Source organism: Camellia sinensis, chromosome 13 (genome assembly GCF_055761805.1).
Source record: "Camellia sinensis isolate YWXY chromosome 13, ASM5576180v1, whole genome shotgun sequence".
Lineage (NCBI taxonomy): Eukaryota > Viridiplantae > Streptophyta > Magnoliopsida > Ericales > Theaceae > Camellia > Camellia sinensis.
In genome coordinates, this window is record NC_138973.1 from 6,302,675 (window position 1) to 6,329,381 (window position 26,707).

Sequence of the window (26,707 nt, forward strand, 5' to 3'; positions counted from 1 at the left end):
AACGTGATTCTTGATGGTGAGATTATTTTTCCTGTTTCCTTTAAATTAAGGGGTCGTTTGGTTTTCATGTTAGATTAAAAAATCACAAAATGATTATAAAAAAAAAAATCAAAAAATCACAAAAGGACAAAAATCCCAAAAAGACAAAAAGAAATACACAATTCCAAAATCAAAAAATAAAAAAAGTCAAACAAGAATACCAAACAACTAAAAAAGTCTCAGGCTAAAAAAGTCAAAAAAACTATTGTGGGAGGTAATGAGTTGCACATTTCACATCTCCAATTTGCAGATGATACAATAGTTTTTTGTGAAGGTACTATGGAGGAAGTGTTAAATATTAAAAGGGTGTTGAGGTGTTTTGAAGTGATGTCCGGTTTAAAGATTAATTATCACAAGAGTGCAGTGTGTGGAGTGGGTTTCCAAGAGGATGAAACTGAGGATTTAGCTCAAAGCTTGAACTGCCTATCCAAGAAATTACCTTTTAATTTTTTAAGTTTGCCTTGAGGGATCCTAAAAGAAAGAGCACTTGGAGTCCAATAGTGGATAAGGTGAGCAAGAAATTGTCTTCGTGGAAGAGAAAGTTACTATCTTTTGCTGGGCGTTTGACCTTGATTAAATCTGTCCTCTCTAATTTGCCTATCTATTTTCTATCTATTTTCAAAATGCCTAAAGGGGTTGTGAAGGCTATAGTTAAGATTCAATCCAATTTCCTGTGGGGTGGATCTGATGATAAAAGGAGGGTTCATCTGGTTAAATGGGGCGAGGTTACTAGAAGTAAAAATCAAGGGGGTTTAGATGTGAGAGATTTGGGGGAGGTGAATGATTGTATGCTGCTAAAGTGGTGGTGGAGATGTGTTGCTGATGATAAAGCCTTGTGGAAAACAGTGGTATGCTCAAGATATGGTCGAGTTGGAGGGGGTTGGGTGCCATCTACGTACAGCTCAGTAGGGGTTTCCACAGTATGGAAGGATATAGTGCAGCTTACTTCAATCAATCAGCCTTTGGGAGAGTTCTATGGTCAGAATCTTAAGTTATCAGTTGGGAATGGGAGGAGGATTCAGTTCTGGACTGATGCATGGTTCAATGTCAGAGGTTTAAGGGACTATCCCAGGCTGTATAGTTTGTCCACTGAGAAACAAGATTCTTTACAGCAAATGAGTGCTAAGCAGAACAGTCATGGGAAGTGGCAGTTCCAATTCAGAAGAAATTTGTTGGCTTGGGAGGAAGAGGAGGTGCACAGGTTAGCTGAATCACTGGCAGCATTCCCTGCACTCAGGGTGGAATCAGCAGACTCTTGCTCTTGAAGTGGATCTGCTTCAGGGCAATTTTCTATATCCTCAGTGAGGAGTTGGTGGGATGCAACAAAAGGTTCTGGTTTGAGGGTGCCAACTGGGGTGTGGGTGAGTCTGGCTCCTCCAAAGATACAGTTTTTCTGCTGGTTGGCTTGGAGAGGCAGGGTAAAGACCTCTTCCTTCCTCCAGAGGATTGGGGTTTTACCTCCCAATGCTGTGACACTGTGTGTGTTCTGTCAATCTGAGTGGAATCACTGGAGCATGTGCTGCTGTTGTCCTCAGGTGTGGAAGTGTTGGGCAATCATGGTCAGCTGGTGGGATCACTCTTGGGTAATCCCTGGCTCAATTGAGGGTCTGCTACAATGGTGGTCAAGTGGTAATTTGAAGTCTTGGATCCCCATAGCTTGGCAGGTTATTCCTCCATTGGTACCGTGGTCAGTTTGGAAGCTGAGAAATGATAGCTTGTTTAAAGGGGTGGTTCCAGATTTTGTAGGATTGTGTGAGAGGATGAAAATGCAGGTTGCAATGTGGGTTAAATGGTCCCTTAAGGTTGATTATACTGTCCATGATTTTTTGTTCAACCTTCACCAGATTAGGGTGCAGGTTTGAAGTTTATCAGCTTGGGTTCTGGAAGCAGAGAGCTATGCCTTAGTGTATCTTCGTGGTCCGATCTGTGGAACCTGAGTGATGTTTGATCAGAGATGGTTTTGCTGTTAAACCTGCAAGTTGATTGATCACATAGCTGTTTTCTGCAGATCTCAGATTTGGAGCTGAAAGGGTTATAGTTTTTGATTGATCACATAGCTGTCTCCTTCTAATGTTCTTTGTGTGCCTTTTTTCTTTGCTGCTCTGTGTGTTGGTTACTCACCAACTAGGACGTTGAAGCTTCTTTTAGCTCCAAGCTCCTCTTTATTGATGTAATTCAGTGATTTTTCATCAATAAAGTTTTATTTGCCGATCAAAAAAAAAAAAAAAAAGTTATTGCCAAAAAAGGTATTGCCAAAACTATGATAAGTTCTCTACTAAAAACCATGCATAGTTATAAAAACTATAAAGAGGCCCAATTTGACCACAAACCTTGTTTTGTTACCACACATATACACATTCACTGGATTTTTTTTTATTTTTTTATTTGTTCATTCCATATTATTTCCATATACTGTTTTTAGTATATGAATAAAATCCCCTTTCCAACCCTATATTCAATTTAGTAGCGTTCTGTATTTAAAAAACAAAAAAAAAATATCAAAAAGAGATTCAGAATTTAAAATGTACGAATCAAATTTATTTCTTCTCCATTAATTTAAATTTTAAATACATTTCCAAATCTTTTTTCCAACTACCTAACATTTTCTAATTTACTCAAAATAAATCCTATTTTTCATAATTAGGTCATATTAAGAACACCCTCGAGAGCCAAACACTAACTTCTCTCCAGCAACATCATACACCACACACTACAACATTCTCTTAGTTCAGTGACACTGGAAAGTGTCACAAAACTATTCTTCTAGTGACATTTTTTAGTTTTGTGGCATTTTGAGGAAGTGTCATTTATACCCGTGCCGCGGTAGATACTAGTGGCACTTATAAGTGCCAATACACCATGGAGACTAAAACCTTTAACTTTAATGTCATATTAGATACTATTTGTGACACTACCAAGCACCATTAAAAAAGACTTACAATTTAAAAAATGTCACTATATATTTTTTTTAATGGCACTTCTTATGCCATAATTGATATTTTTAACAATTCTTATAAATGCTACTAGATCCAGCTTTTAGTGACGGATCAAAGTGCCAGTACTTCACCATTCATTTGTGCCATAAAATGGAGATAATTGAAAAACAAAACAAAAATAAATAAATAATTGTTTTACAACATTCACTCTATTGATATTTTGGTTTGTAAGATAAACAAATAAAATTTGATTTATTAAATGTAATTACAATTGATACAAATATAGCAATATTGTTCTTAACTAATAAAATAAAATGAAAACATTGTTCCTATTTTCGCAAAGTCCATATCATTATCATAATATCACAAACAAAAATTAAACAAATACAATATTTACATATTCTTCATATCCATGAAAAGCGACTTCAATAATATTTGTGGAAGTCAACGCCCAAATCGAGTTCTTATAAGTTCCTTGTAATTGCTAGAATCAGCCTCATAGAATTGTCTATACAAATTAGAATGGGGTCTCATAAATATGCTCTTCAAATGTTTTGATGATGATGAACTGCAATACAAGCAAAAATCAACAAGTAAGAAGAAAAATACACTCTAAAAAGCAAAATTAGAAACAAATAAAAAGAGCTCAACATATCACATGTAAATCCCTTCCATTGAATTCATAGTAATCATTAGTGGATAATATAGAAGATACTTTATAGTAACTCACTAACATTAGCATATAAGAGATTAATAAAAGAAGCTAATAGCACCACCACAAAATGAAAAGTACATAAGGAAAAAAGAAAAAAGAATTATACTACACTCTACTTTTGGTTTTTCATTTTCTTCCCATGCTTTAATCAAAGCTAGTTTCTTCTATTTTTTTATCATAATATCAAACAAAAAATGAAATACCTAAATATAATCATCAGCTTAGTGATTACCCTAATACTTAAAAAGTAATCCCCCTATATTTTACCTCTCTTAGTTGCATTTGTTGATTTCTTTTTAGCACAGGATTTGAAATCCTGTCACAAATTCAAAAAAAAATTATATACTTATAAATAGTGATATAATTAGCCAATTCACATTTCAGAGAGGATGTTATATATATATATATATATAAAGGCTTTGGAGTGAATCAATTTAGTTAATATAGCATGATAGATGATCCCTTAAACTTTTTTAAAAAAAAAAAAAAAGAAAAGAAAAAAAAGCCTAAATCAAGGATCAATAGAACATGAAGGCTTAACGTATATATATATATATATATATATATAGAGAGAGAGAGAGAGAGAGAGACAGAGAGAGTGGGTTCATACATTTTTAAAAAATCTTTTGAATCTATATTTTCCATGCTTTGATGATGACATAATGTCTCTGTTTTCTATATATATTAAGCAAGGGAAAGAAGGAAAAAGAAATAATCAAATAAAACAAAACAAAAGCAACATAAATTGATAAACCAAACACCCATAGATTTCATGTGAACCAAATACTCATCCCATGGCAATGCCACATAGATTTCACGTGAACAAAAGCAACATAATGTCTCTGTTTTCTATATATATTAATGTTTGATCTCACATGGCAATGCCATGTGGCACTACCTAATAATTTTTCTTGACCAAGGATGACTACTACTAAAAATAACAAATAATAAAGTAAATTATTTTCCTATTAGTCAAACACAATCATCCAGCTGCAAGACAAACTCATTGACACATTCTATCAAACCCCTGCAAGACAACTTATGCACATATATACAACCATTAAAACTGTTAACACAACTAGACAAATAGAAAAGTATATTGAATAATATTATGTGTATGTCATACAATACAATGAAGGCCCATATATATAGGCAAAGAAGGAGAAAGAGAATCCTAATCCTACTATATAATGTAATCCTAATCCTATTATATAATGTAATCCTAATCCAATATATATTACTAACAGTCCCCTTCAAACTCAAGATCGCTTCAAAGAGACCAATTGGAGTTTGGAAAGTAACTCATGAAAACGACCAGGAAGATGAGTTTTAGTAAACAGATCAGCAACTTGAGCAGCGGAAGAAACAAACTGGAGTTGGATAATGCCACTATTGACATGCTGACGAATAAAATGACAATCAATCTCGATGTGTTTGGTGCGATCATGAAAAACATCATTGTGAGCAATCTGAATAGCACTACGATTATCACAATGAAGAGTAGTAGCAGTGGAATGAAGTACACCCATGTCCTTAAGTAACCAACGAAGCCATAAAAGTTCCTGAGTGGTGTCAGCAAGAGCACGATATTCCGCCTCAGTATTGGACCTAGAGACAACAGTTTGCTTCTTACTCTGCCAAGAAATCAATGAACTTCCAAGAAAGAAACAATAACCGGTAGTAGAGCGACGATTAGTGGGATCACTGGCCCAGTCAGCATCAGAATATGCACATAACTCAAGCGCGGTGTGAGCAGAGTAATGAAGTCCATGAAACAAAGTTCCCTTCACATAGTGGAGAATACGAAGAACAACAGCATAATGAGTAGATCGTGGAGCAGACAAAAACTGACTGACAATGTGAACTGCATGAGAGATATCAGGCCGAGTAACAGACAAATAGACCAGACTACCTACTAATTGTCGATATAAAGTGGCAACAGAAAGGAGAGTGCCCTCTAAAGAGGTAAGACGAACATTGTACTCAAGCGGGGTAGGAGCAGTCTTACTATTCGTAAGACCAGCACGAGATAAGAGATCAGATGCATATTTGGCTTGAGTGAGATACAAGCCACTTGGATCAGAAGAAATCTCAAGATCAAGAAAATAACTAAGAGAACCCAGATCTTTCATGTCAAAATGAGAGCTGAGAAAATGTTTCAGTTCATGAATGCCATCAAGATCATCACCAGTAATAATCATATCATCAACATAAAGCAAGAGAAAAGTAATGTCACGGGGCGTCTTGCGAATAAAAAGAGCAGAATCATAGGAACTTGAAGAGAACCCAAACTGAGTAATGGTAGTTCTGAACTTGAAAAACCAAGCACGAGGAGCCTGTTTGAGGCCATAGAGAGCACGACGAAGGCGACAAACAGTATCTAGGGGATGCTCATAGCCTGGAGGAGGTTGCATGTAAACTTCTTCAGTCAGGTCACCATTGAGAAATGCATTCTTGACATCCATCTGAGATAAACCTCACTGACGTGAGGCAGCAACAGCAAGTAAACTACGAACAGATGTAAGACGAGCAACAGGAGCAAAGGTCTCCTCATAATTAATACCATACTCCTGAGTGAAGCCTTTAGCAACTAGACGGGCTTTGTAATGTTCAATTGTACCATCAGAATGAGTTTTGATTTTATAGACCCATTTACAACCAATAGGAGTTTTGCCAGAAGGAAGAGCAACCATATCCCATGTATGGGTCTTATGTAAAGCCTGTAGCTCATTTGCCATTGCTTGCTGCCAAAGAGGATTAGTGCAAGCTTCATGATAGCTATGAGGTTCATGGTGACTTAAAATGGTAGAAAAACAATGATAATCTTGTAAATAACCTGCCTGTTTAGAGACCCGTTGTGAAAGAGGAACAACAGAAGTAGCTTCAGGAGAGTCACTGCTAGAAGATGGAGGAGATGTTGAAGAATGAGTAATATCAGTACTCTCAAAAGATGGTAACAGAACAGGATCAACAGGTAGAACAAGAACATCAGGAATAGTCGGAGAACCACTGGATGGAGAGGCAACTATAGGAGCATCATCAGGAAAAAGATCAACGGAAGGATCAGTGAAATATGAGATGGTGGAAGTTGAAGCAAGAGAGAATTGGGAGAGAGAGGAAAACATTTGATGTTCCCAAAAAATGACATGACGAGAGATACGAAGATGGTGAGAGACAGGATCCCAACATCGAAAGCCTTTATGTTCTATACCATAGCCTAAGAAGCAACACAATCGCGACTGTGGTTGTAACTTGTTATGTTCATGGGGAGGAAGGAGAACAAAACAAGCACACCCAAAGACTCGGAGTTCTGTGTAGGAAGGAGATGTACCATGGAGACGTTCATATGGGGTTTGATTGTTAATGATAGGAGAGGGAATACGGTTAATAGTGTAAACAACCGTAAGGGCAGCTTCACCCCAAAAACACTCAGGACAAGAAGAAGAGATGAGAAGAGCTCTGACTATATCAAAAATGTGCCTATGCTTGCGTTCAGCACGACCATTTTGTTAGGAGGTGTGAGGACAAGAGCGATAGGGAAGGGTACCATACTCACGAAGAAGTTTAAAAAAACTAGTCTCTTTATATTCTTGAGCATTGTCAGATCGGAAAACTTTGATAGAATAACCAAATTGAGTTTGAATCATTTTAACGAAATCACAATAAGTTTGAGGTAACTCCGAACGTTGTTTTAAAATATAAATCCAAGTGAATCGAGAATAATCATCCACAAAAATGACAAAGTATCTAGAGCCTCCCATTGTGGTATTGGGAGAAGGTCCCCAAACACCAGAATAAACTAAATCAAATGGAGAGTTTGAATCTGAATCACTTATATTAAAAGACAAAGCTGACTGTTTAGCAAGTTGACAAGATTGACAATCATTATGATAATTAGAAGAAACAGAACCTAAATTGCCACTAGATACTAAACTACGTAGCCGACCAAAAGAAACAAGCCCTAATCTAGAATGCCAAAGATCAAGAGAGGGAGTGGATGCAACATGCTGAGGAGTAGGTGTAGAAAATGGTAGATGAAGATTGATGAGCTCAAACAGACGTCCAGTTTTACGCCCTATCCCAATAGTCTGTCCTGTCCGCGGATCCTGAACCTGACAACCAGAGGAGGAAAAGAGAACAGTTAAACCAAGTTCACAAAGTTGACCAACAGAAACAAGATTTAGGGTGAGGGCAGGAATATGATAAGCATCAGAGAGAGACATAGTGGAGGTAGAGACATTACCAATATGACTAACAGACATGTGAGTGCCATCAGCAGTATGAATAATAGGTAAGGTACTAGAATAAATAAAAGAGGAAAAAGCAGTGGAATCTGATGTCATATGATTACAACATGCAGAATCAAAGAACCAAGAAGAGCTACCTAGGGTGACGGATAAGGCAGTGTTATGAGAGGTACCAGAATGTGCCTGTTGAAACATGGCCTCCATATCATTCTGAGAATAATATGGAGCAGATGGATTTATAGGAGGAGTGGAATCCTTAGCAGCAGCAGCGGCAGTAGCAATAGATCGAGAGGCAGGCTTATACCGAGACCCTTGTTTATAGTGACCCCCTCTGGAGTTCCTAGAAGAGTGGTTATTCGAGATTGTTTCTGAGGACAGTGATGCTCAAAGTGACCAGGCCCTTGTTTGTGACAAGTACGACAATCCCGAACTGGACAATGAAAAAGAGAAAGATTAAAATTGAGACCGCGATTCTGACAATACTGACAAATCTGGGTGAAGGAACTAGAAGGAGTCTGTGGGTGAGGAACAACAAGAATAGTGTCAGTAGTGGGCTTAAGAATACCAAGAGGAGTTTCCTCAAACAAGAGTTCAGTCACAGCTTGTTCCAGAGTGGGTAAAGGATCCCGGTGTAATAGAGAAGCTCGGACAAGCTCAAAAACAGGAGTGAGAGCCATAAGAAACTCAACAAAGCGGTCCTTATCACGACAATCAGCAAAAGATTAGGCATCGTTGTCATCAACCCAAACAGGCTCACAAATAGAAAGCTGATCCCATAAACTATACATAGATGATAAGAAATCATTAATGGATTGACCTGGTGCCTGACGTTGACCATGAAGACTAGTGCCAATCTAATATCGATGGGAAAGGCCAGTTGTGCGATATCGGTCTTTGAGAAAGTCCCACATAGATTTGGCAGGAGTAGGGTTGTATCAGTTTGAAATCGCCCAAATTGGAGATGAATTGAAGTGGTAGAGGTGTTCCGAAACCAAGTAATAATACGATAATTTTTTCCATCCCATGCATCCAAGCGGTCAAGAAATTTGGTTTCAGTTTCATCTACAGCTTGGATTGGTTTCGTTAATTCACTAGTAATAACTCGCCATAATTGTCGACCTTTGAGAAAGGCAGACATAGCTTGAGACCAGAGAAGATAATTGGTGCCATCAAGAACCACAAAAATTGGTTGAGCCGAGTCGAAGCGATCCATTTATTGAGGGAAAAAAAAAAGTGTAGAAAAAGACCAAATCTGGAAAAACAGAGGGCACCACTGAACTCAGAATGCAAAAAAAAACCTTGGGAACGGGTCTAAGGCCTCGTTTGAGAACAGGTTAATTTAATAATTTTTTGGCTATTTGACTAAAATATGAGCTAAAAAAAACTAGTATGTTTGGGATGACTTTTTAATTTTTTACGAAAAGATGTGCAAAAAGTAGAGAGAAAAGGGAATCTTTGACTTTTTGGTATAAGTTATTGACTTTTTGATTTTTTTTAGTAACTTTTTGACTTTTAGGCTAAAAGAGACAGTTCCCAAACAAGGCCTAAATACACTGAAAACGGGGCTAAAACGGATTGAAAGGGCAAAAAATTTAACAGGATGACATCAACAATGATGTCAGCGGCTGTAGAGGTGCTAGGGCTGACGTCAGCTGAGGGGTGTGCCGCTGACGTCAGCAAAGGGTGTGGTAGTGACGTCAGCAAAGGCGGAGAGGCGCACGCGTGAGAGAAGCGTGTCGCGTGGCCCTGCAGCAGAGGGCGAGTGTAAGCGCGTGGTGCGACTGGTGGCATGTCGTCAAACGCGCCAAGGGAAAGGCGGCACGTGGAGGCACGTGCGGAGGTTTTTATGAGTGAGGGTGGCGGCGACAGAATCGTCTTGAGAAGAGAAAGGATCTGGCTGCTGTATGTGGGAATTACGGCCACTGAAGAGAGAGTCGTACGGAACTAACAGATCAGATACAAAAAAAAAAAAAAATTGTTATCGGTGGCTGAGATTGCCGGTGAGGGAGCCAAGGAAAGGTTCAGAACCCGAGCTTTGATACCATGCTAACACAACTAGACAAATAGAAAAGTATATTGAATAATATTATGTGTATGTCATACAATACAATGAAGGCCCAAATAGATAGGCAAAGAAGGAGAAAGAGAATCCTAATCCTACTATATAATGTAATCCTAATCCTATTATATAATGTAATCCTAATCCAATATATATTACTAACAAAAACCACGAAAACCTATGTGCATGAAACTACCATTGATACTTATGTGCACAATTTTGGTAGCCAAATGAAGAATACAAACTTGTTGGAAGAAGAACATTTTTGGGGAAAAAAAAGTGATGTATAAAAATGAAACAATCATACTTGAAGAATGAAAAAAAAGAAGTTTTTATTGAGAAACTTACATTCATAGTTCTCAAATTCCCTAGCATGATGCGTCTTCACAAATGTAGCTTACCCTATAGCAATCAAAGAATTCAGCAATTGAAGTTGTAGTACTATAGGTAACAGGGCATTTAACACTATCACAACATCATACTCTAGATGACTCATTAAAATATTAGGACATTACCACCATGGCCTGAGCTAATTCTCCAATGGAACATTCAGAAGTATGCCCCGCAAATTTAGGGAGGGGGGAACAATCAAAATTTTATTTTGATGGAACAAGTATTAAGTATAACTATTGACAAAACAAATGGTCTATACAAAATACAAAGACTCAAATTAAAGTAAGAAGGAAATGATGAGTGAATGTGAAAATTACTACTATGATAAGGACAACAAATACTCAAGAAGTATGGAACATATACAATATATATCAATTTTTACTGTCTCAAAGAATGTGAAGGGCCTACCTTGCGCCCTTAAAGGCTTAAACCATAGAAGAACAATAATTTGAACAAATTAGAGCTTTTCTGGAGTCCAATCCCTAAAAATTGTTTTTGTGATTCTACTTCCTTCAAGCGAATAAAGAGTCAATGGTTTATGAATATATATGTGTACAGAGAGAGAGAGAGAGAGAGAGAGAGTAATTACCTGATAAAGCAAAAGTGAGTCAGATCTGTGAGAAGAGTGGGAGTTATTGATTTGGGTTGATGGTGATAAAGCCAACGCCGATCGAAGATAGAGAGAGCAGAGAGAAGTCAATTTCATTCAAACCCAAACCATAGGATTTTCCAAGAACATAAGCGCTTGCAAACCATGATTTTCCCTTTCTTTTTGTGAGTTAGTTCCCAAGTGTTTAGGATTCCAATGGGCAAAGGCTCCTTGCTTCGTAACAGGAGACCCTTTCCTTTCAATGGCCTTTTTAATTTTTAATTCTAGAATGCCATTAAATTTTATTTGTGCTAACAACCTTAAATAAATAAAATGTCACTCAATTTTATTTTATTTTAAAAAAATATCACAAAATTTATTTCTACTGACAGCTTTAAATAAAATGCCACTCAAATAGTGGAATACCCGTTTGGTTAAGTGACATTTTAAAAAAAATGCCATTAGATGTATTTGTAATAGCATTTTTTATTAAAAAAAAAATGACACACAAGTTATGCCACTAAATAATGTTTTTGTAGTGTTGTGACACTTGTTCATTGAAATGTCATTAGAGCCTTCTATGTTTGTGATTTTGTGACATTTTTGAAAAATGTGCCACCAAGTATTATTTTTGTGGCATTTTCTAAAAATATGCCACTAGTATAGTGCCACTAAAGTGTATTTTTGTTGTAATAACATTCAAAGTTTGATGTTGTACGTTCCTGAAATGCCTACGTCGGAGGGGGCATTGTTTCCGATGAATGCCAAGTAGACCTGCAATGCATTTTGACGTAAAGTATTCCATTTGCGGTGAGAACAGCCTCAAATATACAGCAGTTAGGGGTAATCTCAAATTAGGATAAAACTTGAAAATTAATTATAAATTAGTGATAAAATTTATTAAGATTAATAATTAAAATTATAAATTTTTTCATACATATATAATAATTTTTTTAAATTACCACTTAGGGGTAATGTCCTCAAAAAATTACAGGTCAGTGATAAAATTTATAAATTTTAAATTTTTTCATAAATATATAATTATTTTTCAAAGTTATCAATACATCCAAATTTTTGCAATGATAAATCCACGGGAATAGCGGTTTGATGTGAACCATTTTTTTTTTTTTTCATTTGGTTTTGTTCATATGATGTGATGGTTTTTGGCTCACAATTAAGTTAGGGTCCTAATGGAATTTTTGTGAGAATACAAAAATTGTTCATAAAATTGAATCCGAGCCTCTCATGTGTGAAATTCAAAAAAAAGATAAGACTCAACTCATTTAAATGGATTATGTCAGATTTTACAATTAATTCCTATATTAATAGATTTTTTTCGTAGTTAGTAGTCATATCTATCCAACTTGTGGGACACAACATATGTGTTCAGGTAAAGAGTTTGAAGAGAAATTAGTAGAATTGGGAGAGGAGATTTGAAGAGGGAAAAAAAAAAGAAAAAGAAAAAATAATGGGAAAACTTATAAAATTACTTTCAATTTCATTTATTTTTCCACCTTTTTATTTTTCACTTACAAGTTTCCAATCAAATACTCAATCCAAGTAGTACCTTAAGGTTTTCCAATTTTATAATAATTTGACGATAGATGATAGAATTGTTCATCTACTTCTCCCAGTAAACTCCTCATTCTCTCTCTATTTTATTAAAATAATCTTTTTAATTGTTTTTAAATTTTAATATTTTTTTAATAATAAAATAATTAAATAGACACGGAAGAAAGCAAATAAGAAATAGTAGCGGAAGCCAAGGGCGTGGTCGACCGGCCGAACGTTTGGATAGACAACCAACGAAGCAAGTTTTGTCGAAATCACTCCATTTGAGACATTCGCAATCCTAAATTTAAGGGGTTGTATAAGAAATCTGGTGAGAAAGAATTTTTAGAAAATGAACCCCTTAATTTAGCAAAAAATTATAGGTTCAGATATATAATCCATTAAATAAATAAATAAATAAATATATATATAAGTCTACTTTTTAAATTCAATGGCATGTCAAGAAAATAATTGATTATTAATTAAAAAATATTTAATTATCAACTAATAATTTGTTGACACATCACTAAATTCGGGTCTAACTTTTAGACTTACATACCAATTACACGGCGTGATATGTTTTAAAAATCGCACTTATAATACAGCGCATGATTTATTTTGTGGCTCTCTTTCTTTCTCATGCAAGTCAAGCTTATTATGAACACCCTCCAGAGCCAAACCCTAGCTTCCCTCCTGCAACATCATATACCACATCCAAAGTCTGCTGCTGTACATTCCCAAAAATGCCCACGTCGGAGGCGGCGCTGTTTCCGGCGAACGCCAAGCAGACCTGTGACGCACTTACGGCGTAAATTATCCCGTTCGCGATTAGAGGAACCTCGATGTTGCCGCCGAACAAGAAGCTGATCTGCGGAATCTCCACAGAGTTGTACTTGCTCAGATCGTAACAAGTATCGAATAATCCCAGAGCTTGAGCCATTGGATATTGCTTCATCTGATCCCGGAAAGCCGTTTTCAATGCATCGTACGCCGCCGGAGGGAGGCGAGTTATGACGGTGCCGGAATCGATTATCGAACCGGCGGTCTCGAACACCGATTTTGAGATCGATAATGTCTGGCCACTGACTTTGATTCCGATTATATCGAAGAAGTACGACGAAGCTTGCGAGTTCGATAACAGTGGAGTGAATTGCAGAGATGATCCATTGGAGCTTCCTCCTCCGTTTCCGAAGGTTAGGTATCCGGAGGAGCTCGTTGTTGAAGGAAGACAGTAGGAGAAGTAATTTCCGTATTTGGAAGATGTTTGTGAGACAAGAGACAATGGATCTCGGCCGAGTCCGATCAATCCGGCGGCGCCGCCGAAGAGACCAGTGTTATTTTGGCCGCAACCGAAGAGGAAATTGGGGAAAACATCGGAGGGTGTCAATGTGATAGTTTCGGATCCAAAGAAGCCTTGAGAGACTGACGAATCGCCGTACTCGATGCCGTAGAAACAGGTGTTGGTGAAACAACGAGGATCGAAGCTGGTGGCGGAGGAGAGTTGAGAGCACTGCTGGGAGCTACAAGTGATGTTGGTGTATGTGGATGAGAGAGAAGGATCGTAGATTGGATCTTGTTGTTGATAGCAGGACCCGAAACATGGCTGGCATTGAGTCCAGGTGAAATCGCTGCCGGTGTCGAAGATGAGGGTGAGGTCTTTTTTCGGGGTTCCGAGTCCGATTCTCACGATGTAGTTTCCGGTGCCGATTGAATTGCCGGAGTTCGCCGGAATGGTCGTGGCCTTGGACTCTTTTAGACTGTTTCGTCTGAGACGAGACTGGATTGAGTTGACTCGAGACTGGTCACGACGGAGGATCTCAGTCACTGTTGGAGCACTCTCTGTATTATGTTCATTTAGATGAAAGCATGGACCGTACTTGTGAACTACTTTCAGTGACGCTCCATTCCTCTTATCTATTAAGTATAATCAAATTTGTTTAGGGTAAGTCATACTTTTAAGATTTATTAATTATTAAGTTTTATTAATAAATTTATCAGTTTATTTTATTTTTATGAATAAATTTATCATTGATAAATTTATCAGTCAAGACTTGTAAATAAATAATTCTAATTAATAGGACTGATTGATAAGTGTACCATTTGTTTAATATAAATAATAAGTATTATGAATTTAATTATTACAAATGATATAATTTAAATTATGAGCGTTATAATTAAAAAAGAATGAAACTTAAATTTATGAAACTTTATTGAGTTAATGTAATTGATTAATTATGAAAATAAATCATACAAAGATAATGGAATTGTTCGAGTTTGATTAGTAGGAAATACTGTCGATGAGAGATTTATGGACAAAAAATTTAAAAAAATTATGTAAAGTTTTATAAAAATGCTTGAGATCCGTAGATATTAATGCTAAATTTATTACATCGATAAATTTAAAATAATATTTTAAAATTTTCTAACATCACCCTTTTTGGAACAAAAGAATTATTGCATTAACAACTTTTTTTTATACACAAAAGCAATTGATAATGAATTATATATATATATTTTAAGTAGATAGAGATATAATTTAATTGTGGTCTCATACTTGTGGACCATTTGATGTTTCATAGCAAATTTTTTGTGCTTCAAAGGCACTAACAAAGGAAAGTTTATAATTTTTATTGATTAAAATAGTGCGATTCAATACTTTTAATTTGATTTTTGAGAGATAATATTACAAGTGCCATATATTAAATTGTGTGAATTATTATTGCAACACCGCTAAATACCCGTTCTAGAGACATTTTTAATATTGATAAATTTTTTACTAAATCCACGCTCTTTTCAAACTAATTTCCCAAATTACATGAGTTTGGGAAATATTTTAAAATCTACATGGGTTTGGAAAATTAATTTGAAAAAAACTTGAGTTTAGTAAAAAAAAAAATAATAAAAAAAAAATAAAATAAAATAAAAAAACTCATAGAGAGAGAGAAAGAGAGTTATTGATATACCTTTGGTAGAAGGGCTGCAAACAGAAACTGGTAAAAGAGAGTTGACTTGAACTGTATGAAAGTACCTTTGCAAAGTCTTTCTCTCTCCACCACCCAAAGCATAGCCATTCTTTGAGGAGCAGAGAAGAAGGAAAAGAGAAACATAGGAGAGGAAGCTAATGGAAAAGTAGAAAGCTATTGGACTGGCCATCATTTACAAAAGGCCCTTCTTTCTCAATTATGCTTTTTTTCAAAGCACTTCTTGCGTTACGAGTGTTGCAATAAGCTACTGAATTTATAATGGATGCTCAACATTCCATGTTACCCCCTAAGACAATGGTGTCATTTTGGGGATAACATATTTTAGTTAAAAAATAATTATAAATTATCATGTTATTTTTTCTATTTTTCTGTAAAAAAAATATTAAAATAATTTATTTCCAAACGAGACCCTTTACATTTTCTATGGTCATCCTTCACATTTCCTAGAGGAAAAGAAAAGGAAACATTTTTAAAATATATATATATATATATATATTCTCTTTGGTTAAAATTAAATGTTAAATTACTAGAAATTGTATAAAATTAATAATAAGAGAAGGAGAAAAATTGAAATCTTATTTACCTGTGGAAGAAAAAAAATAGTAAAAAAAGTGTCAATAAATTGAATGTGTTGCGTAAATTTAAATTTGGTCTGGCATGAGTCACACTGAGGATAAACTTAAATTTAGAACACTTTTTTGTTTTTTGTATTTTTCCCTAGATATCTAGTAAAAATTTATCCCATATTTCCTCTTTTATTATTTACCTCTCTATTTTTCTCTTGTAAGAAAATTGAGAAAAGTGGTAGTTTTTATCAGTGCATTTGATTTCAATTTTCTAAGTCTTTTATTTTTCGTATTTTTTTAGGGAATATTTTTAAAATTTTAAACTATTTTTTATATTTTTTTAGATGCACCTTACTTAGATGTATCTAAAAAGTAAAATATTTGTAAAAAAATATTTTAAAAAATTAATAAATACACAAGAATATGAAAAATATATTGAATGTTTTTTAGGGAATGTTTTTTGTTTTTACATTTTTGATATTTAGTGAGATTTCTAAATATTTTTTCACAAATATTATACTTTTAAGTGTGTTTATTTTAAATGTATTTAAAAAATTTAAAAATATATTTAAAATATTAAAAAAATAAATAAAAATACAAAAAAAAATTAATTTTTTAAAAATTAAATCTTAAAAATTCAAACCAAACAACTGTATATTTCTCTTTGCTTCCACTTGCGCATCAGACACATTGTACAAGTTCCCACTTACGCGTTTGTTTGCGCGATTGCTGTGAGGAAAATGATAGATAGGCTGTCTATTACTTGGTGATGAGCATAAAAATTAAACTAAATTTTGATTTTTTTTTGGGGTGGTCCACTTAAAGCGACGAAGAATTTTCTTTCGATGTTTTCTAGAAAGGGATTGATATATATATATATATATATATTAATAATTTAGGGTGTTCGGATTAATTTGTGTGTATTTCGACTAATCCCTAAGAGATCAATTCCATTGTTCACTAACGGGGAGCCTAATTAAAGTTATAATAAAATTCCATATGAACTGATTCAACACAAGAATTAATAGCATTTAAAAAATTTCCAACCTAATATGTAGTGTCCATATTAGTCAATTAAACTCAATTAAGATAAACCCAATAGTCCCATTTATTGGTACTAATCTAATAAACCCTACGGTCTTATTTATGTGGAAATGACAAAATAATCTTACATTTTACATTCAGAACGCTAGTTAAATATCCATAAATGACTAAAATATTCATTTACTAAAATTACACATCTGTTCAAAGTTTGCTAAAGGATTTTATTCTAATTTTTTTGAATATTTAGAGAATCCCATAAATCAAGTAATTCCAAAACAAGAAAATTAGCATGTCAACTTTCTCCATTTTGAATACCAAAACCCCAACCCAATTTCTCCCAATATGGTAAGCGACTTCAACGGTGTAATCAGTGGCATTACATGCAAATTTTAAAAGGTGAATTATACTAACAGTTTCTATAGTTTGAAATTTGTGTCACTTTGATTCTTAATTTTTTAATTGTGACACATTTAACTTTGAATTTTAAATTTTATTCCAAATAAGAACAATTGAAGATACTATTTTCAAGGACAAAATCTTCAATTTCATAAAATATAAACTAATTTGACAAAAATAAAAGTCAAAAAAATATTTTTGAATTTTTAAAAATTATTTCTTTCCATCAAAGATAAAATTATGTAAAATTAATAAATCTTTTAGACATTTATTTATTTATTTTACCAAATTAATTTTTTTACCCCATTTGATGGGACTTAAGGCTTTGTTTGGTTTGGTTTATGTGTTTGGATGATGATTATGTAATGGGTGATTATTAGGATTTTAATGTGTAATCGATATATTTAATATATGAAACGTTTTTAGTTTTAAATTTTTGATTTAATAGATTGATTTAATAATGATATCACAGTTATCGCCATATTTGATTTTTGGAAAAATAGAAACTAATTTAATAGAAATAAAAACAACAACTCATTACATGATCATCATTCAAACACATAATGAAAATTAACTAATTGATCATATCAATTTTATATAATTTTATCTTTAGTGGATAGAAATAATTTTTAAAAATTCAAAAATATTTTTTTGATATTTATTTTTGTCAAATTAGTTTATATTTTATCAAATTGATGATTTTGCTCTTGAAATTAACTAATGGTATCTTCAATTGTCCTTATTTAGAACAAGATTCAAAATTCAAGATCAAATATGTCACAATTAAAAAGTCAAAAATCAAAATAATACAAATCTCAAACTATAGAGACCGTTAATATAATTTGTCCAATTTTAAAACCTAATATTCCATTGTTGTGGTTCCTTATTTTGAATACCACATTTGGTCAAGCATACATGAGCTCCGTTTGGCAATAGGTTACTTTCTTAACTTTTTGATTATTTGACTATTTTAAAAAGTTATTTTAGTTTTTGTGTTCAAGAATATGAGTTATTTTTTTTTTTAATTTTATATTAAAAATATATATTTGAAATGATGTTCAGGTGGTAAATAACTAAAACGCCCCTGTAACAATGATACTTCCAAGCATAGTACGGGGTGACGTGACAATAGTACGGGGTGACGCGACAATAGTATTCCATAGAAATACAAGCAACAACTATTGAATCATTTGACAATCTTTCCTTCCAGTCCTGCAAAGCCACGTGATAGATTTTTGTTTGTATGTGCTTATTGGCTATTTTCACCCAGCAATGTTATAGATCACTAATTTATCATTATTAATATCATCATTAATGAGGTAGCAATTGAAAAAAAAAAAAAAAAAAACAAGGCACAAAACACATGTGGAGCCACCACTAATTAGTGGTCTAAAGCATTTTTGATTTTCACCCTAATCTTTGCTTCCTAAACAGTGCCATAACCACATTCATCTCCAATTGAGGTGGTGTTTGGCAAGTTGGGTTGGGGTTAAAATAGCCACAAAAGATAAAATAGGCTATTTTAGTCACAACAAACAAAACATCACATCTAACCCATAATTATTACACTCTTTTCTCACAAAAAAAGTTAAAAAAATCAAAAAGCTAAAAAGCCCTTTCCAAACCAAACTTTTTAGCCCAGACTAAAATAATCAAAAAAGTCAAAAAGTCAACCCACTTCCCAAACGAAGGCTGAGATAGTAGCTGCTTGGCATCTGTGGAATTCGATACACCAACCGAAACGTAGGCACACACGATGGGTCAAAAAAATAAGTATTGTTTATGTGTTTTTTTTATAATTACATACCACCATTGTGCTGGGATTTTTGATAATGTTGGGTTCAATTAGAAGTCAGCAATTTGAACACCAATTTCTGTTGGAAAATTTGAATTTAAATTTACTCAAATGGTTGTGTCTCTTGAGATGAAAGGGTGTGTCCTTTTGAAGGATCACAACCTTTCTGAAGAGTCACTTAGAAGTCTTTATATTCCATGTCCCTCACTTCATTTTGTATGGTGAATTGTCATTTTCTTCTTCACTTTATATTACTCTTCATATTTCCTGAGTCTAATTTTCCTATTAGAGAGTACATGCACAGCGAAGTTCGCTAGGTTTACAATAGTAGTGCTGCTAGTGTAAGACATTGATCGTTGTATCCTGGGAGATAGACGTCCATTGAATCTTAAGCACCGACGGGAGGACGAATCTGTCTTAAGGAAAGAGTGTCACACACTCGACTCGATCAGGTTTTATCTGTTTATGTGCTATAAGTTTTATCACGTTATTATGTCGATTTATTTCAGTTTTTTTTTGGTTTTGCCCAAAAATCGTTTGCATAATTTTAAATTATATTTTCTAGATAGTTTAGTACTATTTTATCCAACAATCTTAAGACAACAGTCTGTCACACAGTTTTATTTCCTTACACAATCTGGTTCTATCGGTTGTGCCCCTTTTAATTGTTGGATAAAATAGTACTAAACTATCTAGAAAATAGTTTAGTACTATTTTATCCAACAATCATATCATCTACATATAGGCAAACAATGACATATCCCTTTTCTGTGTTTCTCACATAAACACATTTATCACATTCATTAATTTTAAAGCCATTTGACATCATTACATTGTCAAATTTTTCATGCCATTGTTTAGGTGCTTGTTTTAGACCGTAAAGATTTTTCCGCTCAGCAACTCCATTTTGCTGAGGTGTATAAGGTGCAGTGGTTTGATGTATTATCCCTAATTGTGAACATAAGTCACCAAATGGTGCTTCATATTCACCACCTCTGTCACTCCTTATAGCTTTTATTTTCTTGCCAAGTTGATTCTCTACCTCAGCCTTAAATTCTATGAATTTTTCTAAGGCTTCATCTTTGCTTCGCAACAAGTATACATAGCAGTACCGAGTGCTATCATCAATAAAGGTGATGAAATATTTTTTCCCTCCTCGTGTTTGAACAAATTTCAAATCACATATATCACTATGGATTAGATCCAGAGGTGCAGTATTTCTTTTAATTGACTTAAAAGATGCCTTAGTCAATTTTGATTCAACACATACTTCACACTTATGATTTGCAACAATATGAACTTTAGGTAGATATTCTAAGTTAATTAATCTACGCAAGGTACCATAATTAACATGTCCTAATCTACCATGCCAACTATATAAAGACTCCACAAAGTAAGCAGAAGATGTGTTATTCTTATTAGAAATAGGAACCACAATCATTACATTTAGTTTAAAGAGCCCATCGCTCAAGTATCCTTTCCCCACATACATCCCATTTTTAGTGAGTACAAATTTGTCAGATTCAAACACAAGGCGAAACCCGTTCTTGCGCAGCAATGATCCTGATACCAGGTTCTTTCGAATTTCTGGTACATGCAGCACTTCTTTCAAAGTAAGCTCTTTGCCTGATGTCATCTTGAGTACTACTTGTCCCTTGCCTTCAACCTTAGAGGTAGAAGAATTGCCCATATAAAGTTGTTCCTCGTTATCTACCATTTGATATGTGGAGAACATCTTTTTCTCAGAGCAAATGTGACGTGTAGCACCTGTGTCCACCCACCATGTTTTGGGGTTGCTTACCAAATTTACTTCAGACACCATACCAGACACATGTAATCCTGAAATCATTGCACAAAGATTTTCCTCCTCTGTTATGTTGGCTTGAGCAGGTTTCTTTTTCATGGTTCGTTGAGTCCGACGCTTGTAACAATCTTTGGCACGATGTCCTTGCTTGTTACACACATAGCATTTGCCTGTGAAGTTTTGAATTTCACTTGTCTTTGAAATGAATCATGTTGTTTGTGCTAATTTATGCATTATCACAAATGTGGGGGAGAGAGATCAATGGGAAAATTATGTAGTATGATTATGCAGTATGATTGACTTGTTAATCTTGTCTGTGTCTACATATGTTGTAGAGTTGACAATCAAATTATGATGCCATTAATATTAGTTCAGGGTTACCTCAGAACTTGTGGGGGGAAGCTATTCTTTCCGCTAATTATATTCTCAATAAAATTCCTCATAAGAAGTCTAATAAAACACCCTATGAACTGTGGAAAGGTCGAAAGCCTTCCTACAAATACTTGAAAGTGTGGGGGTGTTTGGCTAAGGTAGCAATACCAGAACCGAAAAAGGTTAAAATTGGACCTAAGACTGTTGATTGTATTTTCATAGGATATGCAAACAACAGCAGTGCCTATCGGTTTTTGGTACATAAAAGTGAGAACATAGAGATTCATGTCAATACAATTATCGAGTCTAGGAATGCATCATTCTTTGAAAATGTGTTTCCTTGTAAATTGACACAAGAGCCTAAAAGGACATATGATGCTGCTTTTGACAATGATCAAAGGCAAGTTGAGGAAAACCCAGAGGATAAAATCGAGGAGGAACCCAGACGTAGTAAAAGAGCTAGGACGGAAAAATCTTTCGGTCCTGATTTCTTATCATACTTACTGGAAGAGGAGCCTCGAACTTTCAAAGAAGCAATGTCCACTCCTGAAGCTCCTTCTTGGAAAGAAGCTATCAATAGTGAAATTGAATCAATTCTGCAAAATCATACTTGGGAATTGGTGGATCTTCCACCAGGCTGTAAGCCTCTTGGTTACAAGTGGATTTTTAAAAGAAAGATGAAGCCGGATGGTTCAATTGATAAATACAAGGCGAGACTTGTAGTTAAAGGTTACAGGCAAACTGAAGGAGTAGATTATTTTGATACTTACTCACCTATAACAAGAATAACGTCTATTCGAATGTTAATAGCTATTGCAGCTTTGAATAATCTTGAGATCCATCAAATGGATGTTAAGACTGCATTCTTGAATGGCGATCTGAATGAGGAAATTTACATGGAACAACCAGAAGGGTTCGTGGTTCCAGGGCAAGAGAAAAAAGTGTGCAAACTTGTGAAGTTCGCTAGGCTTACAATAGTAGTGCTGCTAGTGTAAGACATTGATCGTTGTATCCTGGGAGATAGACGTCCATTGAATCTTAAGCACCGACGGGAGGACGAATCTGTCTTAAGGAAAGAGTGTCACACACTCGACTCGATCAGGTTTTATCTGTTTATGTGCTATAAGTTTTATCACGTTATTATGTCGATTTATTTCAGTTTTTTTTTGGTTTGCCCAAAAATCGTTTGCATAATTTTAAATTATATTTTCTAGATAGTTTAGTACTATTTTATCCAACAATTAAAAGGGGCACAACCGATAGAACCAGATTGTGTAAGGAAATAAAACTGTGTGACAGACTGTTGTCTTAAGATTGTTGGATAAAATAGTACTAAACTATCTAGAAAATATAATTTAAAATTATGCAAACGATTTATCGTTTGCATAATTTTAAATTATATTTTCTAGATAGTTTAGTACTATTTTATCCAACAATCTTAAGACAGATTCTATCATGTTTATGGTTTTAGGAAAATATAATTATTTATTATTGTAGAACTGGAAACTTGCAGCATGAATAGATCTTACCATGATAAATATTTGTTTATGTGATGTTAGTCATCATTCGAATATATGATATTAAAAAAAAAAAAATGATTTGTTCAAATCACTTATGTTTTGTGCATTGTTTATTTGGAAAACAAATGGTGTTTTTGTGTAGATAATTGTTTGAAATTTACTTCCATGCACCTATGAATTTTGAAAAACGGTTTCAAATTTTTTTTTTTTAAAAAAATAAAACGTTGAGGGTGTGCCTGCAGTTCCCATCACTGCTTTAATCAGGGAAAAGTGGAGAACACAATTGCAAAGTGCACGTTGAATTGCTTATTGATTCATGGAAAGAATAAGGACCCATACCTCTTTTTCAAAATCATGATTGGTGATAATTTTTTCAAATATTCTGGTATAGTTATATTTCTACAATTCCTTGTAAGTTATTTTAAAATACTGTTTCTCTAACACTTTGGTGTCGGTTCAAGAAGTTTTGGGTTTGGTCCCAACACCTTTACACCCCCATTCCCAAAATGTATGGTAACTGCATACTTCTTAATCTAAAAAAAAAAAAAAAATACCATGTTTCCAAGGGTCTGTTTAGGATGGGCGGTCTTTTGGGGTTTGGAAGTGTTGAGAATTGATGCTGCAATTTTATTTGTAAAATGTTTGAAGGTTATGTTTTGAGATTCGGTTTCCTTCAGAAATCTTCCCCTATGAGGAAGAAGATCCATATGATAGGAAGTGCCATATGACACTCCCAACAGCAGCAGTATACAATGGTTTCTCCAGATTGTAGTTTAATGGGTTGGCCCCACTGTTATGTTTATTTATTTTAAAATCCTTGTTTTGGATTTAAGAAAAGACCCACACGATTTAGTATACAATATTTGTGGAAGTTTCATAAATTCTGTTCTACTAAATTCTGATTCTAGTATTAATTTTTCAAAATACTGATTTTTGAGAACACGGTTGTTGCTAATATGATTTTCAACCTAAATACAATTTTTTTTTTTATTTTTTCTGTGCATCGTTTCAGTCAGGCCGTATTTTCTGTTTCCATCTATTTGTTAATGTATGGAAAATAGAATTAGTTTTTTTTTTTTTTTTTTTTTTTTTTTTTTTTTTTTTTTTTCTTTCCTTTGTGATATGAATTCTTATTCAGTGCTACTCATTTGCAAATATGATTGAATTGTTTTGTATCATAAGGCAGTTAAACTATTATGATTGGTTTATCAAACATATATAGTACTTTGATGTCGAATTATTATTTAATTTTGACAACTTATGGACATCATGTAGTCATGAAATTATTATGGAAAATTGTGTGATATATGTGTTAATTTTTTGACTGATTTATTTTCAGTGACAAGTCTGGGATTTAAATAATATTTTGTTTACAAGTTTGTGAAATTTTAATTAATTTCTGACTAAAAGAGAGCATTCCATTTTTGTCCTATATATATATATATATATTTTATGAGTTATTATTTGTGACTGTGTCACTTGTCTGGAAATGAATCATGTTGTTTGTGCTAATTTATGCATTATCACAAATGTGGGGGAGAGAGATCAATGGGAAAATTATGTAGTATGATTATGCAGTATGATTGACTTGTTAATCTTGTCTGTGTCTACATATGTTGTAGAGTTGACAATCAAATTATGATGCCATTAATATCAATTTGGTATGTGGTGTATTATAAATGGATGTCAATTATTTATCAAAGTATTGATAAAAAATGTGAACTTATGTGTTTTGACATAAGAGAAATTCTAATTATTCTTTGGAATAATGACTGTGAAATTAGTGTGGTGACCGATAACTCCGTAATGAAATATTATATGAGTTAACATATTTTATGGGTAAAAGATACTTTGGTAATTGTCGACGTAGTCACCAACACTTGATAAGACAAATAAGATGTAAATACATTTATACAGTGATATTTATATTCCATGTTGAGATTGGATTTAAAGGGTTGCAGTAAACAAAAAGAAATTAATTATGGCTAAAGAAATGTTACTTGACAAAGTGTTGTGGCCACAACGGTATTAGTCATTTCTTCTTTGTACTGCAAAATCAAGTTATGAAGTCTAATTAGTATTGTGATTATATTCACAAAGCAATTTACATCTTGTGATTTAGTTCAAGCATGCCAATTAATGATATACTCTGATTTATCTCAGAATTGTGGCGGTGCATTAATATTTTGTATAATTATACACGAGCAAGAGAAATTAAGTTTCCTTGGAATGCTTAAAATGTGGGGGTGCTTGGAAGGTTTTACCAAAGTAACGGTTCCAATAATAAGTCTACAAAGAATCTCAATTCTTTGTATGGGACAAAGTTAGAGTTGAAACAATAATGGTTTCATTAACTCCTAAGGAACAACTCTATATTTATTATTTAAATGGGAGTGACATAGAGTAATGATAAGTCTCGATGTAATCAAAGACTTAACACCGTATGACATTTGCTTTTAGTTGTGAATATTGTCTAAGGATAATATAATGGATTCACTAACTACTCAATGATATCTGACGAAAAAGGTCAAACGAAAAAAAATAGCAGCCGTTAAACAAAAAGTTTGACCAAAAAGCAAAGGAGGGAAAGTTCATCGAGAGGAATGTGATTAAAGCCTATTACATCAAAATCATCATAATGGTAACCCTACTTAGATGACTGGAGATCCCAAGAACTAAGTTCAAAGGGACAACTAAGTTATGTGTGGCTTGCCAGAAATCACTAAAGGAGTCTAACTCCTATCCATTCCTATGATGAGAGTGATATCTGCAATATGTGTTATATGCAGGGAACTTAGGGTAAGCTATGCTTTTAATGATTACTTATATCTTAGAAATCCTAGAGGGGTATCTTTCAAGAGGAGTATTTAAGAGACTCGAAATAAGGATCACCTATATGAGTGTGAAGGGGCCGCTTCTATGAGAATTGATAAGGCTAAATTTTCTAAAGCACTCAAGAAACACCAGGACTTGCCCAAGGCCAAAACGGGCACAACCGTGAGAACTAAGCTGTGTTTGAAGATATTCTGTGTGAATTCTATTGTCTTGGCTTACACAAACGGCTGAACAGTTCAAGGCATCACGTCCACTGATTAGCTAGTAAGTCCGATAGGCCTTCACTAGGGAAGGTTCAAAACCGAAAGCTACCTATCCCGATGCAGGATATTTCCATAATGTACTCTCTCTTTGTCTGCATGTTGTTGCATGTCCTTTCCGTAAATTTCATTCATGTGAGGGATTGTTGGAAAATTTGAATTTAAATTTACTCAAATGGTTGTGTCTCTTGAGATGAAAGGGTGTGTCCTTTTGAAGGATCACAACCTTTCTGAAGAGTCACTTAGAAGTCTTTATATTCCATGTCCCTCACTTCATTTTGTATGGTGAATTGTCATTTTCTTCTTCACTTTGTATTACTCTTCACATTTCCTGAGTCTAATTTTCCTATTAGAGAGTACATGCACAGCGAAGTTCGCTAGGTTTACAATAGTAGTGCTGCTAGTGTAAGACATTGATCGTTGTATCCTGGGAGATAGACGTCCATTGAATCTTAAGCACCGACGGGAGGACGAATCTGTCTTAAGGAAAGAGTGTCACACACTCGACTCGATCAGGTTTTATCTGTTTATGTGCTATAAGTTTTATCACGTTATTATGTCGATTTATTTCAGTTTTTTTTTGGTTTTGCCCAAAAATCGTT

General features: G+C 34.2%; 2 protein-coding genes, 1 long non-coding RNA gene and 1 other non-coding gene across 5 annotated transcripts; 2 read left to right on the plus strand and 2 right to left on the minus strand.

The window, feature by feature from the left end:
* The first annotated feature begins 662 nt into the window (after positions 1-662).
* On the plus strand, positions 663-2,077 carry LOC145805189 (uncharacterized). Its single transcript, XM_082900247.1, has 4 exons — positions 663-1,240; positions 1,321-1,516; positions 1,575-1,895; positions 2,048-2,077. Exons 1-4 carry the CDS (start codon positions 663-665, stop codon positions 2,075-2,077), a joined length of 1,125 nt encoding a protein of 374 aa, XP_082756373.1.
* A 1,116-nt stretch (positions 2,078-3,193) lies between these two features.
* Positions 3,194-11,616, minus strand: LOC145805909 (uncharacterized). Of its 2 annotated transcripts, XR_014348189.1 has the most exons (3): positions 10,345-11,616; positions 3,958-4,006; positions 3,194-3,543 (listed from the first exon to the last, which is right to left on the minus strand). It is a non-coding gene; the product is annotated as an uncharacterized LOC145805909 (long non-coding RNA). The 2 variants fall into 2 exon arrangements; XR_014348188.1 differs by lacking the exon at positions 3,958-4,006.
* A 1,374-nt stretch (positions 11,617-12,990) lies between these two features.
* On the minus strand, positions 12,991-15,750 carry LOC114319083 (aspartyl protease family protein At5g10770). The gene is made up of 2 exons (XM_082901340.1): positions 15,493-15,750; positions 12,991-14,443 (listed from the first exon to the last, which is right to left on the minus strand). Exons 1-2 carry the CDS (start codon positions 15,683-15,685, stop codon positions 13,185-13,187), a joined length of 1,452 nt encoding a protein of 483 aa, XP_082757466.1. The 5' UTR covers positions 15,686-15,750; the 3' UTR covers positions 12,991-13,184.
* A 7,944-nt stretch (positions 15,751-23,694) lies between these two features.
* Positions 23,695-23,760, plus strand: LOC145806570 (small nucleolar RNA U49). Its single transcript, XR_014349897.1, has one exon. It is a non-coding gene; the product is annotated as a small nucleolar RNA U49 (small nucleolar RNA).
* Positions 23,761-26,707: the final 2,947 nt, after the last annotated feature.

Coding starts and splice junctions, on each gene's coding strand:
- LOC145805189 (XM_082900247.1), top strand. CDS start 663: ATGCCTAAAGGGGTTGTGAAGGCTATAGTTAAGATTCAATCCAATTTC. Junction 1,517..1,574: donor CCTCCCAATGCTGTGACACT/GTGTGTGTTCTG, acceptor TGTTGTCCTCAG/GTGTGGAAGTGTTGGGCAAT. Junction 1,896..2,047: donor TTCACCAGATTAGGGTGCAG/GTTTGAAGTTTA, acceptor TGTTTTCTGCAG/ATCTCAGATTTGGAGCTGAA.
- LOC114319083 (XM_082901340.1), bottom strand. CDS start 15,685: ATGATGGCCAGTCCAATAGCTTTCTACTTTTCCATTAGCTTCCTCTCC. Junction 14,444..15,492: donor TTGCAGCCCTTCTACCAAAG/GTATATCAATAA, acceptor TATACTTAATAG/ATAAGAGGAATGGAGCGTCA.